Source organism: Saccopteryx leptura, chromosome 2 (genome assembly GCF_036850995.1).
Source record: "Saccopteryx leptura isolate mSacLep1 chromosome 2, mSacLep1_pri_phased_curated, whole genome shotgun sequence".
Taxonomy (NCBI): Eukaryota; Metazoa; Chordata; class Mammalia; order Chiroptera; family Emballonuridae; genus Saccopteryx; species Saccopteryx leptura.
In genome coordinates, this window is record NC_089504.1 from 258,813,861 (window position 1) to 258,830,025 (window position 16,165).

Genomic DNA, 16,165 nt, shown 5'->3' on the forward strand with positions numbered 1-16,165 from the left:
GGAGAGGGGAGGGGGCGTGAGGGACGGAAAGCGCTGGGGGAGGGGGAAGTGGGACTGTGTAAGGGTGAGTGATTTCCTTCCGGCACGTCGCCCGCTCCGGGGGGAGGGGGCGGGGGGTTTCACTTCCGGGACGGTGTTCCGGCCCATTCCGGCCCATTTCCACCCCCGGAGGTAGGTAGGTGCTGCTCCTTGACTGGGCTGGGCCCCGCACGCCGATCCCGCCGCCCTGCCCCGGGGCCGCCCCGCCCGGCCTCCGTCGCACCCTGCTCCCGGGGTGTTCCCCACTTCCCTCTGCCCCCACCTCAAGGAACCCGGAGACCTTCCAGCCCCTTGGCCCCGGGCCGGGCAGAGCCGCCGGGCCCGCCCCCTCGCCGGGCCCCTCCCCCAGGACCCCAGGATGGCGCCCCCACAGCAACCGCCGCCGGCCACACCCAGACACACCCACCCACCTCCCTCTGGGCAGCGCCCCGCCCGCCTGCACCTACTACCGGCGGCGGTTCCTGGGGCGCCGCCCCCTTCCCCGTCCTTGCCGGACACCTGCCCGCTGGCTCCCCAGCCTCGTCCCCTGCTCCCCCGGGACATTTCGTGGCTCAACCCGTTCTCCGCTCCCCACGCCTCCTAACGAAGACGGAAGGCATTCGGGTACCGGAGTGGCCAACCCCATGCCGTTCCGATTCTCCCTCTTACAGCGCTCACCCTCCAGTGCCGACGGTAGAGAAAGACCTTCCTCCAGGGGCCTCCTCCTCACTGGGGCATTGCCGGGAAGAATACACACACAAAAAGGCGCTGGTGTAGGCTCCAAAATAAACACACCTGAATTCATGATGGCATCGACAGAGGCTCTTACTGGATTAAAAGTTTTCAAACAAACAAAAACGCTTTGGAACAAGGTCAGATTGGCTAAAGTTGGTTCTTGAAAACAGTTGTATACACTTCCCTTTTTACTGATAAGTTGGTTGTGAATGCCAGACAATAATGTGAGTTTGTCAGGATAAGGTCCTGAAGTTTCAGGTCAGAGGCAATTGTAACTTCACAGATAACTGGGCACACATTAGGCTCAAACCAGTGTCTTTCTATTGGGGTTTATATAAACTCTCAACCGCTGAAGGCTGTTGGATGCAATTTATAGGCTTAGTGTTTCCACTGTATTTTAAAAATTGTTTAATGTAAAACACTGGCTATACTTGATAAATGCTCTGTTTTTCACCAGCTTTGGGGAACTAAATTTTAGAATCAGAATATCATCATCATCCTGATATTTCCAACTTTCAATTTAGAAAATTTAGATGGGGCAGGCATACCTACCCTTTCCTAATTTAGCTGAGCGTGAACCGCAGGTCTCTGCATCGCCATTCAGTCCTTTGGCATCTTTTCCTAACCCAGAGTTTGCCCCAGAGTACTAAATCCTAAAGTCTTCGTGGGTGCTCTGACTCTTACACTTGAAAGTAATGGCTTAAATTATTGTGGGATATTAGTGACTTTGTAAAATAATAAACTCATACAACATGTAATAGGATATTAAGAAGAGGCATATCTAATTGACCTATCTATATATAACTACATTTATTCAAAAAAAATTCTTTCCTTAGAAGAAAAGTCACAGGATTTTATTTTCAGTGCAAATACTTTATGATTAACACAAAAAAAACCCTCATATCTGCTTTCCCCCTCTCTATTCTGTTGAACTTTTTTTTTTTTATTTCTTCTAATCTTTTTTTTTTTTTTTTTTTCTGAATTTGGAAACGGGGAGGCAGTCAGACAGACTCCCGCACGCCAACCGCGATCCATCTGGCATGCCCACCAGGGGCGATGCTCTGCCAATCTGGGGCGTCGCTCTACCACAATCAGAGCCACTCTAGCGCCTGAGGCAGAGGCCACAGAGCCATCCTCAGCGCCCTGGCCAACTTTGCTCCAATGGAGCCTTGGCTGCGGGAGGGGAAGAGAGAGACAGAGAGGGGGGGAGAGGGGGGAGAAGCAGATGGGCACTTCCCCTGTGTGCCCTGGCCGGGAATCGAACCCGGGACTCTCGCACGCCAGGCCGATGCTCTACCACTGAGCCAACCGGCCAGGGCCTATTCTGTTGAACTTTTGATGTTGCATAGCTTATTAGGAAGGAAAGTGTGGGCATACAGCTTGAATTTTTAGAAGTCAGTCACTTTTCGATTTTAATGGTATTTTGGTATGAAATCTAAACTGAAAAACCTGTAGATACTTGTTTCATATCTAAATATATATATATAGAGAGAGCTCACAAAAATTAAGGTATATTTTATCACTTCATATTCATTTTGAAATATTTCATAATTTTTGTGAGCAGTAGATAAAAGCAAGTATCTCTTTTTACTGAGTGATTTTGAAACTTTGCCAAATAATGTTTTTAAATAGGTCTGAACGGGCAAGCACAGGGGAGTGCAGTTCCAGTTGTCTCTGAAAACATGGTTTCCTCTTTCCGCAGGGTTGAGCGCCTGCCTGCACCCTCGGGCCCCACCATGGAGAAGGCTGGTAACATACAACTGGAGATCCCCGACTTCAGCAACTCTGTCCTGAGCCATCTCAACCAGCTGCGCATGCAGGGCCGGCTCTGTGATATCGTGGTCAACGTGCAAGGACAGGCTTTTCGGGCTCACAAAGTGGTGCTGGCCGCCAGCTCCCCCTACTTCCGGGACCACATGTCCTTGAACGAGATGAGTACCGTCTCCATCTCAGTGATCAAGAACCCCACCGTGTTTGAACAGCTCCTTTCGTTCTGTTACACAGGGCGGATATGCCTGCAGCTGGCAGACATCATCAGCTACCTGACAGCTGCCAGCTTCCTGCAGATGCAGCACATTATAGACAAATGTACGCAGATCCTGGAGGGCATTCACTTCAAAATTAACGTGGCTGAAGTAGAAGCAGAATTAAGTCAAACGAGGACCAAGCATCCAGAGAGACCGCCAGAGTCTCACAGGGTTACACCCACTCTAAACCGTTCCCTTAGCCCTCGACACAACACCCCGAAGGGAAGCCGGCGAGGTCAGGTTAGTGCTGTGCTGGACATCAGGGAGCTCAGTCCACCGGAGGAGTCCACCAGCCCTCAGGTCATTGAACCGAGTTCTGATGTCGAGAGCCGGGAGCCCATTCTTCGGATCAACCGCGCAGGGCAGTGGTACGTGGAGACGGGAGTAGCAGACCGAGGGGCACGGAGTGATGACGAAGTGAGGGTTCTCGGAGCGGTTCACATCAAAACTGAAAATTTGGAGGAGTGGCTGGGGCCCGAGAATCAGCCTTCCGGAGAAGACGGGAGCAGCGCCGAGGAAGTCACAGCCATGGTGATTGACACCACAGGCCACGGTTCCGTAGCACAGGAAAATTACACTTTAGGATCTTCAGGAGCCAAGGTGGCTCGGCCAACAAGCAGTGAGATTGACAGGTAAGTTTTGTTCGCCCATCTGATAGCTGTTGTGCAGACATCAGTCCAACAGGCCCCCTGTGTGGTACAGAGAGTGTCTTCCTTCCTTGATGCTCTTAGTCAAAATAAGTTGATGGTGGGGAAAATGGAGGTGTGCCAACAGACTTGTATTCTCATTTTTTTAAAGCAGGAAGCTCCTAGTCCTGAATTGTTCAGTGTTGAGAAAACTGGGATAAAGTTAGGCACTCCATGGATGAGAATAGCATTCCAGTCAGGGGGCTGGTCATCAGCTGGGATGCTGGCAGCTTTGCACTTCTATGGTATGTTATCATCCAGGTAGGTGGCCTCAGAGGAGTTTACTTGCCTTTGTAGTGCTGTTTACGTTTCTTTGCCTCCACCTACCAAATTAGAGGAGTGTGTACCGGCAGTGGCTGTTCCTTTTAAATTAGTGTCACCACAGTACAGTCATTCCAAAGAAAAGCTTTGGGGATGGTTTTATTTTCTTTTTTCATTTGTCATTTGACATCTTCCCTTTGTCTCTTGTTGGTGGCTGCTGCTACCACACACAGGCCTGAGAGTCTTTTTTCCCACCTGAGTCTTTTTTTTCCACCCGTGCTACTAGCTCCCATGACTCTCCTTTCTCCTGATCGCAGTTAGAGCATTTCTTTTTATTACTAGAGCAGTAGTTTTAATCTAAGTAATTTGAGAGAAAGTCTCAATAGAAAGACATAGTACCAACTTCGACTGATAATATTTGTTCTTTTTCCACTCTTAAAAATAAAATAAATGGAAATTGCCTGACCGGTGGTGGTGCAATGGATAAAGCATCGACCTGGGACGCTGAGGTCCCAGGTTTGAAACCCTGAGGTCACTGACTTGAGCGTGGGATCATCCACATGATCCCATGGTCACTGGTTTGAGCCCAAGGTCACTAGCTTGAGCAAGGGGTCAATGGCTCAGCTGGAGCCCCCCTCCCCCATCAAGGCAAGTATGAGAAGCAATTGATGAACAACTGAAGTGTTGCAAGTACAAGTGGATGCTTCTCATCTCTCTCCCTTCCTGACTCTCTCTTGCAAAAAAAATAAAAATAAAAATGCAAATTGACTGCATGAACAGTGAAAACTAAAGAAGCTATTACTTTGGTTGACATCTGGTCTTGAGAGACATATGTGTAAGAAATTAAAAAACTATATACAGTATCTACTTCAGGTGGTCCTGATTAGAATATTTTTCTTCTGGTGTCCCTAATAGTGTAGTTAAAAAACTCTTGAACACAATATTTATTGTCCCCTATGTTAGCATTCTATCAGAAGTAATAGCTTAAATGCAAAGACTTTAAAGCTCCATGATCTATATCAACAGTCTGAAATATATAACAAGTTATCCTGGGGCCTGGGGGAAGGAATAACCAAAAATCTAATGGTTACATAGAAGAAACAAAATTATAGACCCTTTTAAATTTATTTTATGGTCTCCCAGTACTTAAGAATAGAACTTATATTTAGCCTTAGCTTCACCAGGTCACACAGTCTATCTGTTAGTCATTTTGTATTTCTTAAATTTACTACAGCAAACCTTTCCTGTCTTATTTCAAATCATATGCTATATACTGACCCCTTGGAAGTACTTCTTAGTCATCTGTTGTTCAGTTTATTCCCCCTTCAGCAGCCATGGGATAAAGAGGGTGGACAGCACCATTTTAAGTTCCTTGATACTGCTTTCCTATTAGTCCCTTTTTTTGCTCCTCTTCTGACAGATTTAGCCCCTCCGGCAGTGTTGTCCCCTTGACTGAGAGACACAGAGCCCGAAGTGAGTCTCCTGGGAGAATGGATGAGCCCAAGCAGCCCAGCTCCCAGGTATGTAGTTGTGGTGGCTGAAGAGGTTGCCACTGTGTGTGAACCGAGGAAAGATGTAGGAGAGGGAACAGTGGCCTTGGTCAATAAATAATCTGTTTGATCACTTTTTCCTTTATGCTTGTTTGTGAGCATGCAGGAAATACACTTTTGGTGTCAGCAGAGTTTGGAAAGTAGAAAAGATGAGACCGAACCCTTTTCGGATAATGGAACCAGTCTATAGTCCTGAGCATAGAAGTAAAAAAAGTAGTCCCTGAAAATTCCACAGGTAATGTCGGACCTGGGAAGAGAGAGTCAGATTCTGTACATGTGTGGGTCTGACACTACATAATCACTACTCTATGTAATATTATATACTTGTAAACAATTGCTTTTGCATTTTTGTATGCTTTAATCTTTTCATTTGTTTCTTCCTGAATCTTCTGTTAGACTAAAATGTTCTAGAAAGTATAGGAATGATGTCTTCTATTTTCTTTGCAACTCTCCTTAGCAAGTAGTATAAGTAGTTGGTTGATATTTTTGTTTGTTTTTCCTCACAGGTCTCTAACATGGAAAATTGATTTTTAAAAAGATGGTGAACTCACCAAGTAAAACATAATGCGTTGTAAACACTTCCCCTTTAAAAAGAAGCACTGGTGGATTAAGATTGAATAGCTAATGTTTTTGGCTTTTGTGTTATACTGATAGTATCTTGCTTAATATTTACCTAAGCGCTGGATGTTAATTGTGTACATGGTATAGTAACAGCAGTTAGAAATTGTTACAAACTTTATTTACTTGCATATTACCATGCCAGTTTTTCATAAATTGGTAACTATTATAAGAATTTTTTAGTTTTAATAAGGTGTCAGAAAACATGTTAGGAGCTTGGAGGGAAAGTAAGTTTACTCATGTAATTCCGGCCCTTTTTCTCCTCATCTTTCAAATAGGATGTGATGACTAGGTCAAGGTGACTATTATGCAAATAAACATAACGAGACAGACCTAACAACAGAATAGAGACATAAGGCAGGCTAGCAAATACACAAAACAGGAATAGATAAGCCTGTGTAGACTTCGGTAGCAGTGTTGTGGGAATAGGAGTGCTTAAAAAGCAGTTACTGGAATCAATAACCACTTAAAGTGTAATTCAGGAGAGTTTAACTGCAGTATTTAATGAAGTAGTTAGAAAGAGGTAACTTACTCCATATGTGGATGTAATAGGGATAACAGTTGGAATTCTACAGGGATGTCTACCCGACTGAAGCAGAAGGTACAGGCTGTGAAGAAATAGAAAATAAGTAACATTGTCTGGAGATGGTATTGAGTGATAAGTTTACATGTATGAAATTTTATTACTGGTGAGGCTACTCACCAGTTATTTCTGCCCTGCCACAGAGAACCAAAACAGGACATGGACTCCCATTACAATGAGAACGACTTTTGATAGACTTGAAGAGCTTCCTGTTTATAAGCATGGTTAAACTGGAACAGAATACGGAGTTTACCTCTTTACTCAAAACTTTTTGTGGCTTTGCCCTTTTCCTACCAGGTGAAGATGAAAATACTTGGCCTAATGTCCCGTGTAAATTTTATGTATTTATTTTTTTGATGAGAGGAGGGGAGATAGCGAGGCAGAGTCCCACATGCCCCAACCAGGATCCACTCAGCAAACCTATCTGGGGAGGATGCTCAAGTCCGAGCTATTTTTAGTGTCTGAGGCTGTTGTACTCCAACAGAGCTATCTTCAGTGCTCGGGGTTCTTGAACCACTCGAGCCACTGGCTCCAGAAGGGAAAGGAAGAGAGGGAGGTGAGGGGTAAGCAGATGGTCACTTCTCTTGTGTGCCCTGACTGGAAATTCAACCCAGGATGTCCATAAGCCAGGCTGACGCTCTAGCTACTGAGCCACCGGCCAGGGTCCCCATGTAATTTATAATCTTTCTGACATAGCTTTTCTTATCTTATCAGCATTCACTGTCCCCAACAGGCAAATTTTCTCTATGAGTCAGGACCACATCAAACTTATTCCTGTCTCTGCTCCTAAGCCTGGGTGCCCTGTTCTGGGTTGTCTGGGTCCACCACAGGCCCAACTCCTATTTCCATCTGCCCCAACTAGCCCAGTCCTCTTTGATCTTTCCTTAAACTATTATAGATAGCATTTACAGATGGTGTGATATAATTTTTCATTTTTAAAAATTTTTATTTATTGATTTGAGAAAATGACATTGATTTGTTGTTCCAATTATCTTTTTTTTTAATTTAAAAGGTGAAAGATTTATACGATATGAAGAGAAACAAGAGTTGTTGTTCTTTTTAATTTAAAAAATATGGAACGCTTCACGAATTTGCGTGTCATACTTGCGCAGGGGCCATGCTAATCTCTGTATCGTTCCAATTTTAGTATATGTGCTGCCAAAGTGAGCACCCATTTACCTTTTTAAAAAGACTTTATTGGGCCCTGGCCAGTTGGCTTAGTGGTAGAGCATCAGCCTGGCGTGCATGAGTCCCAGGTTCGATTCCTGGCCAGGGCACACAGGAGAAGCACCCATCTGCTTCTCCACCCCTCCCGCTCTCCTTCCTCTCTGTCTCTCTCTTCCCCTCCCACAGCCAAGGCTCCATTGGAGCAAAGTTGGCCCGGGCACTGAGGATGGCTCTGTGGCCTCTGCCTCAGGCGCTAGAATGGCTCTGGTTGCAACAGAGCGACGCCCCAGATGGGCAGAGCATCGCCCCCTGGTGGGCGTGCCGGGTGGATCCCGGTCTGGCGCATGCGGGAGTCTATCTGACTGCCTTCCCATTTCCAACTTCAGAAAAATACAAAAATAAATAAATAAAAAATAAAAAGATTTTGCCTGACCAGGCGGTGGTGCAGTGGATAGAGTGTCGGACTGGGATGCAGAGGACCCAGGTTCGAGACCCCAAGGTCGCCAGCTTGAGCGTGGGCTCATCTGGTTTGAGCAAAAACCCACCAGCTTGAACCCAAGATCGCTGGCTCCAGCAAGGGGTTACTCGGTCTGCTGAAGGCCCGCAAGGCACGTATGAGAAAGCAATCAATGAACAACTATGGTGTTGCAACGCGCAATGAAAAACTAATGATTGATGCTTCTCATCTCTCTCCATTCCTGTCTGTCTGTCCCTGTCTATCTCTCTCTCTCACTCTCTGTAAAAATAAATAAATAAATTTAAAAAAAATAAAAAGATTTTATTTACTGATTTTAGAGAGAGGAAAGAGAAAAGGAGGGGAGGAGCGGGAAGCATCAACTTGTAGTAGTTGCTTCTCGGATGCACCTTGACTGGGTAAGCTCAGGGTTTCAAACCAGTGACCTCAGCATTCTGAGTCAATGCTTTATCCACTGTGCTACCTCAGGTCTTCATTCTTTTTAAATTTGCATTAATTTTGTGTTTCTGTCTAGACTGAAATCTTGAGATCAGAGTTCACATTTTTTAAATGTTTGTATCTGACACTGTCTTCTCCAGTATCCCCTCAAATGGAGTTGATTTACCACTAAGTAATTCTGAGTAACTAAGGTTACTAAGTAGGTGTCCAGTAAGTAGGGGATTATTTAATTGCCTGTGAAGTCCCCAGTTTTGGAGATCTTTAAATAAAATTAATGAACCAAATTAGATTATTTTTTAAGTCCTTTCAATTCTTTGAATCACTAAGATTAGTAATTGAAGATTAGGAAGTGGACAGCTTTGCTTTGAAGGCTACATCGAGAATTGAGATGGTTTTTGTTTTGGAAAATACGGAAATTATTTTTATTTTTTTAGAGAGAGAGAGTCAGGGACAGACAGACAGGAACAGAGAGATTAGAAGCATCAATCATCAGTTTTTCATTGCGCGTTGCAACACCTTAGTTGTTCATTGATTGCTCTCTCATATATGCCTTGACCGCGGGCCTTCAGCAGACCGAGTAACCCCTCACTCAAGCCAGTGACCTTGGACTCAAGCTGGTGAGCTTTTGCTCAAACTGGATGAGCTCGCACTCAAGCTGGCAACCTTGGGGTCTCGAACCTGGGTCTTCCGCATCCCAGTCCGACACTCTATCCACTGTGCCACCGCCTGGTCAGGCGGAAATTATTTATTTATATAGAATTTATTCCTTATAGAGTAATTTATGTAAGAAAGAGTTCTTGAACACCTACTACATACCAAGCACTGATCAAGTTCTGTGTGCCTGTGCTTACAGAGGTTACAGTCTAGCAGGGCGTGCCGAGTGGGAGGAGTGAAATGTTCTACCTTAGTGACAGCAAGGACCAGGAGGCAGTCGGTTTTGTCCCTGATTCTTTCAAGTTCAAAGAAATAAAACTACTGAACATATTATTACCTTTGACAAGAACCTACTCTCTATTTATGCTCATTCATCTGCCCTGCAATAAGTTTTTAGAAGAGATTGATCATAAAGTTCAAGTTTTATGCTTATAGGTCATCACAGATAACTAAAATATATTTACTTTCTCCTTGTGGACCATACTGGTATGACCTTACTTTCCTTAAGGTTAGGCAGGGTTTTTTGTTTGGTTTGTTTTGGGGTTTTTTGTGGGAGAGGGATTAGTATCATGAGTCTGTAATGTTTAATAATAATTAACATTTTTCAAGCCTAAATAAGCACTTTAAAGTCATTCAGTGCTCATAGCAACTTATGAGGTAGATGCTGTAATATTTATTTTACAGATGAGGAACTGTCACATATAGTTAAAAAACTTACTTAAGGTCACATGGTAAGTAGGACACAGATTTGATCCAGAGTCCACACCCTTAGTTGCTATACAGTATAATTATATACATTCAAAATATTTCAAAGTATTGTTACCACATTTGGTTCTCGTGAGAGTTCAGCATAATGGCAAAGCAAATGCTAACTTTTTCATTTTATGGATGGGAAAATTAAGCCTCAGACAAGTTATTCTGTGCTTTTTCCATGGTCACCTAGGACCTTTTAGTAGCATCATTCCTCATTCTTCACGTGAGTTCAGTTTTTATTATCCAGGAAATTGGAGTAGAAAGAAATTTTATATAAAACATTAGAAATCATATAAAACCTCAGTCTTCCTATTGAACGCTTGACTTCACATGCCGCCTCCCAAACCTGCTGACAGCTGCCTCTGTCCTGTTCGAAGGGCTGAGAACATTGTCTGCCAGATTGAGAGGAGACAACATGTTTTCAGAAAGTCAAGGAAAGGGCAGGGCATAAGGTGAATTGATAATCAGGTGACTCTCTCAAGTTAACCCAGAGTCACATGTTATTGTTTTTTTATTGACTTTAGAGAGAATGGGAGAAAGAGAGACAGAAATCTCGATCAGTTCCTGTTAATTGAAAGCAATTAAAATTTCATTCCTCAATCGCACTGGCCATATTACAAAGGCCTAGTAGCCATATGTGCAGTGACTACTATATTAGACGGTGCAGACAAATGAACATTTCCATTATCACAGAAAGTTCTATTGGACCAGCAGTAAGTACCTACCATATTGTCTAGGTACAATGTAAATTTGAGTGATCATATGAGTGGGCTCAGATTCTCCTATTGCTATAAAATAGAACATTCAGTGGGGGTTTCATAAGAAGCATGCAGTTTGTCAGCCAGAAAATAACTTGCCTATCTGTTGTATTATGGTAATGCAATACAATGTCCTCAGATTTTTTTATTTAATTTTTCCATTGATTTGAGAGAGCAGGGAAGGGAGAGAGAAGCATCAACCGGTTCCACTTAGTTGTTCCGTTTAGTTGTGCCCTCATTGGTTGCTTCTCATATGTGCCCTAACTGGGGATGGAACCGCAACCTCAGTGCAGGAGTCGATGCTCTATCCACTGGGCCACCTGGCCAGGGTCTCAGATTTTTTTTTTTAATTGTAATGTTAACATCTTTACTTTGTGGTAGTAATTTCCTGTTTGCGTATCTACTAAAAATAAGCATGAAGCTTAGTAATAGAAGTTAAAGTAGATAGGATTTTGTTGAGTGTCCTCCTAGTTCATCTTTTCTGCTTCCTTTGCTCTCCTGGTACAGGTAGAAGAGTCAGCCGTGATGGGAGTGAGCGGCTACGTGGAGTATCTCCGCGAGCAGGAGGCATCTGAGCGGTGGTTCCGGTACAACCCCCGCCTCTACTGCGTCTACTGCGCCAAGTCTTTCAACCAGAAGGGGAGTCTGGACCGGCACATGCGCCTGCACATGGGGATCACACCGTTTGTCTGCCGCATGTGTGGCAAGAAGTACACCCGCAAAGACCAGCTGGAGTATCACATTCGCAAGCACACAGGCAACAAGCCCTTCCACTGCCACGTTTGTGGCAAAAGCTTCCCATTCCAGGCCATCTTGAACCAGCATTTTCGCAAAAACCACCCTGGCTGTATCCCCCTGGAGGGGCCTCATAGCATCTCCCCGGAAACAACTGTCACATCTCGAGGACAAGCCGAGGAGGAGTCACCTTCACAAGAAGAGACCGTTGCTCCCGGGGACACCGCCCAGGGCTCCGTGTCCACCACTGGGCCCGATTGAGACACAGAGGGGGAGGGGGATGACCCTCTTCCCCTTTGGGCCGTAAGCAGCCAGCGCCAGGGCCGTGGGCTGGTACTTCGATTCACAAAATGCCACATCACTAGATTGGAAGATGCTCCCGGGATGTTGCCAAACTAGAGGATCAGCAACATACACAAAAGCACTGGAGGCTTTTCCCTCCCTCCTGCCCACCTCACACTTGGCAGAATAATCGAGCAAGTCAACTTTCTAATTCAGGGATCAACAGCCTTGGTTTGTTAACTTTGTAAGAAAAACATTTTTTAACAAAACAATGATAAATGGTCATTGATCTACCAGTCACGTTTAAACACTGTACTTTGGTCCATATCATCCTGGTGGTTGTCACTTGCTCACATCTAAGAAAACAGCAGGAGCCTTGGTCATCGGAACCAGCCAACCACAAGAGAGAAGGAAGTAACCAGGATGGTGGTAATGAGGAATTTTTCTTCCTGCCTGCCCAAACATTTCAAGAAAAAAGAAAAAGAATCTTGGTGCTTCTTGTTATTTGGAAAGGTTAGATCTTCTGTTTGCCCTGAGTAGGCACCAGATCCGCAGCCGCTGTTTCCTGAAGGCCACCGTCTTGGAGCGGTGCTCTCCTGGCCACACCCCTGTAGCACTTGATGCAGCTGGAGGTGCCGTGAGCAGCAGTGGGTACCGCTGAGCCTGGGGCTCAGTGCTGGCTTGAGGTGAGGGGTGCAGGGAGGGAAGTCTTGGGCTTGCAAATGTGGAACAGTACAGAGCCTACTGCCACTTACTGATTGGTTTTGTAAACCGCAGTGCTTGTATATCTTCGGGTATTAGGAAGTGGCTCTAGTCCAGATGAATCCATGTGTTAGGCTGACTACCAAAGTTTCATCCAGTTTCTTCGGCTCCTAGTTTCACATAACAGCAATATTCTACATCAAAAATGTCACTTTGCAGTGAAATGAGCTTGGATTGTATTTTTAAATCCACGGGTCTCCCTATTTGATAACTTTTATATGAAGTTTTAAACACATTTTTTTCTGCAGTATTGTGACAGAAGAAATTCAACACTATGGTTCTTATTACAACCACAATTCCATTTCCTTCTACATAAGTACTAGTTTATATTTTCAGTCCAGTAGAAGAACCTCACTAAATCCATGTCTCATGTTTGCAAACCTAGTAATTCATAAACCAACCATCAGCAAATTGCTGGTGACTCCAAGAGCTTTGTTTTTTAATAATAAAGTACAGGGCACTTACCAGAAAACATCAGGCACAATCATGTTGCAATAAATTGATCAAGGCATCAGTTTTGATCAGGCTCGGTTACTTAATCATTCCTAAGATTTTTAAAACTTCAAGAGACCTTTTTGGTCATTCCGAGATTCTTACTCCAGTACTGAGAGTCCGGGAGTACTTACCAAACGTGGAGAGCTTTGGGTGCCCTGTCTTGCATGCAGAGAATGAGCGAGGATTAGTAATGGGCACAGACAAGTAGATGCTTACAAGTTACAGTGCAAAGAGAAAAGAGAAATATCCCTAGCTTCTCTTGATGATCATTACCTTTTCAAGAGGATTTAAATGTGTAGTAGTTTAAGAAATTGTTTTGATGCAGAGACATAGATGATTGTAAAAGAGACTTGGGAGAGGGGCTGGTCATGCCTGCGCTGGTGAGTCATTTGTGAGAGTGTGAGTAGTGCACTCCCTTCCCGAGAATGCTTTGTGATATGTGGAGAGTGGGGATAGAAAAGATGGGGTTTCTTTGATGATTGGATGTTAGAATGCAAAGGGTAACTCTTAAGCAATCTGAGGTTTGTACATATACATACAACTGCACTGTATCACTAGAGAATGGTTTTTATCTCTTCTGGAAAAACAGAAATGTGTCTTTTAATAGGAACGTAATAATGCTACCATTTGTTAAGAGCCTACCCTTAAACATACTGTTGAAGCTGTATTTTATCTTTAGAAGACGTAGACGGGGCATTGTGCTCTTTAGTCGGGAACAGCATGCTAGGGTAAAAACTCTTGCCTGGGGCCATCTTAGGGACCAGGGAGGCTCTGTGGCCTAGAAAAAGTGGAGCTGAAATTAGACCAAGATCTTTAGGGAAACAGTTCAGCTGCTGATCGAGGCTGTCAGTGGATAGATCCTGCCATTACTAAATAGGTGAGGGTCATCGAATACGCTGCTTTAGATAGAGCTTCTAAGCCTACCAAAAGAATAGTAAGTCCATCCTACTTTTGAAGAGTAATATGCTGGAAAGGTCTCTATTGCTTTCTTAGTTTCTTATATTTTATGTGAGAAAATAGAGCTTTTTAAAACTATTACCAAATTGTAAAGGTGAAGTGCAGTAATTTCTGTAAAGAGAAACTTGGCAACATTTGTCAGTACTCCATCCGGGGTTGGCAACAAACACTTTAAATGAAGTAGTGACTGTCTGTTAGGTGAGGAAATGCTAGACTCTTTTCTGGGTTCCTCGCCCTTTTCATTTACTTCAGGTAGCTTTTGCTATGTTGATACTGTGAATAGAGTGCTTCCAGGTCGTTGACCCTGTCAACACAATCATGTTTGCTGGGTCTCTCTCCTCTTCATTAGTCTTGCCCAGAACCATGAGATTTGTGAAAATTCAAGCCAGGCTAGCTTTCAAACAAATTCAAGTTTCCGAAAGCAATTTTCCCATTTGAGCTAGAAGAGATATTGTTATTCTGGCTAGCCAAGATTCTTCTCCAGGTTCACTGTGACATTGTCCTCATTCTTTACTAACATCACTGTAGGGTCATAGGAGTTAGTAGTGTTCTATCTACATTAATGAATAGCTATATTGTTGTATGCACAGAGAATACTTCTCTTAAGGGTATACTAAATGGATTTTAGCTAATGCTGAATACTCATTACCAAATCTTAACTTGCACATGTCACCTTGTGAAGGGAACTGCATTAGCAATGAGAGCTAAATCATTATTAAGTACTTAAATGCCGAGAAATAGCAAACACTGGGACGATTTCATTCATTGAGTAGCACTTTAGGACAAAGGAGCTACCCAGTTTTCTCAGCAAAAGAAGAGAGAGGGTAATAGGTTAAATACTTTCATTCTAAGAGGTGACTTTTCTTCTCTCTGAACTGTGATACCAATATAAACTGCGGCGCTGGCATGAACAGTAACGTTGTACTTAGGCAGAGGGCTCTTTCTAATGACCTGTTCTCGCTTCACTCAGAACCATATTTACCTCTGAACTGAGCTGAGTTTTATTTTATGTAAGTTGCTAACTACCCCCAAGCCATTTCATTGTACCAAGGGGTAAATCTAATTTTTAATATGTAAAAATAAATTTACTAAAGGATAAAGATCAGGAAGGAAGGAAGATGGCAATTAAGGAAAGATTCTTGCTATTTTGTTTTTTAGTATTTTTTAATGCTTCCAGCTCCCTCTACATTAGTGAAACAGAGTTTTCCAAAGATAGTTTGACAATAGAAATAAACCGTTTTCCTCCAAACTTCACAGTTGAAATTTGGCCTTGGTTGGAAGTGGTCTGGCCAAAGAGAGAAATAGTGAACTTTATCCTATTAGTAATAGCTGAGTAGTCTTTAGTGAAGAAATAACTTTTTTCAAGTGTTAGCTGTTACTTAACACTGATTTTGTTTCTTTTAATTGGTAACAACTACATTTTGTTTGACTAGAAGATTTAATTTAATGAAATAAAAGCAGTGGGTAAAGGAAAGGAAATGAAATTGAACAAAGACAAGTCATCACAGTGGAAAGGCATTTAATCAGGAAGGAGTTGGAATTCTGGAAGTCTTTTTTTCTCAGATACAACAAATGTGGTTTTTTTCTCTTCCTCAAATGTCTTTGTCCTTCTCTGTGTACTTATTTGTTCAAGGAACAACAGATAAGCCTTTACTGAACTCATCTTTGAAAATGGGGCTCTTATGCCATATGGGAAAGAGTGCAAAAATATTGAACTATTTTGGTTCCTAAGATTTAGAAAAGGGATAAGCAATTAAGTCAGGTTAATCCCTGCATTTAGCCAAGTACATCCTTTAGGACTTCTGAATTAGATCAGGGGTTAGCAAACTACAGCCACCTGGTCAGATGCCGGAGGCTGCGTGTTTGTGTAAAGCAAGTGACTGTGGAGGGGGCCACGCCTATTCGTTTAGGTGTTGTTTATGGCTACTTTCTATTAGAATGAACGGCAAAGCTGAGACCAGATGGCCTGCAAAGCTGGCACTTGGCAGGAGAGTTTGCCAACTCCAGAATTAAATTTGAAGGAATTACCCCCCAAATTTGGCAATCCTGCCATTTTGCTTTTATAAATTCATATGTTAAAAAGGTTTTAAATTCATCTTGCCATATATGCATGTTTCTTGAGAGAGTGTGCCATCTTTTTCTCGTTCCTCTTTGTGCTCCTTCATGATTCCTGTTACTTTAAGAGCATTTAGAATAGGCCTTAGGACTTGA

General features: G+C 43.4%; 1 protein-coding gene and 1 non-coding gene across 2 annotated transcripts; one reads left to right on the forward strand and one right to left on the reverse strand.

The window, feature by feature from the left end:
• Positions 1-22: 22 nt before the first annotated feature.
• On the forward strand, positions 23-15,841 carry ZBTB37 (zinc finger and BTB domain containing 37). Its single transcript, XM_066371545.1, has 5 exons — positions 23-64; positions 690-890; positions 2,456-3,412; positions 5,148-5,247; positions 11,231-15,841. The coding sequence occupies exons 3-5, from the start codon at positions 2,490-2,492 to the stop codon at positions 11,717-11,719; spliced, it is 1,512 nt and encodes a 503-aa protein (XP_066227642.1). The 5' UTR covers positions 23-64; positions 690-890; positions 2,456-2,489; the 3' UTR covers positions 11,720-15,841.
• On the reverse strand, positions 7,546-7,649 carry LOC136396462 (U6 spliceosomal RNA). Its single transcript, XR_010749749.1, has one exon. It is a non-coding gene; the product is annotated as a U6 spliceosomal RNA (small nuclear RNA).
• Positions 15,842-16,165: the final 324 nt, after the last annotated feature.

Coding starts and splice junctions, on each gene's coding strand:
- ZBTB37 (XM_066371545.1), top strand. CDS start 2,490: ATGGAGAAGGCTGGTAACATACAACTGGAGATCCCCGACTTCAGCAAC. Junction 3,413..5,147: donor ACAAGCAGTGAGATTGACAG/GTAAGTTTTGTT, acceptor CTCTTCTGACAG/ATTTAGCCCCTCCGGCAGTG. Junction 5,248..11,230: donor CCAAGCAGCCCAGCTCCCAG/GTATGTAGTTGT, acceptor CTCCTGGTACAG/GTAGAAGAGTCAGCCGTGAT.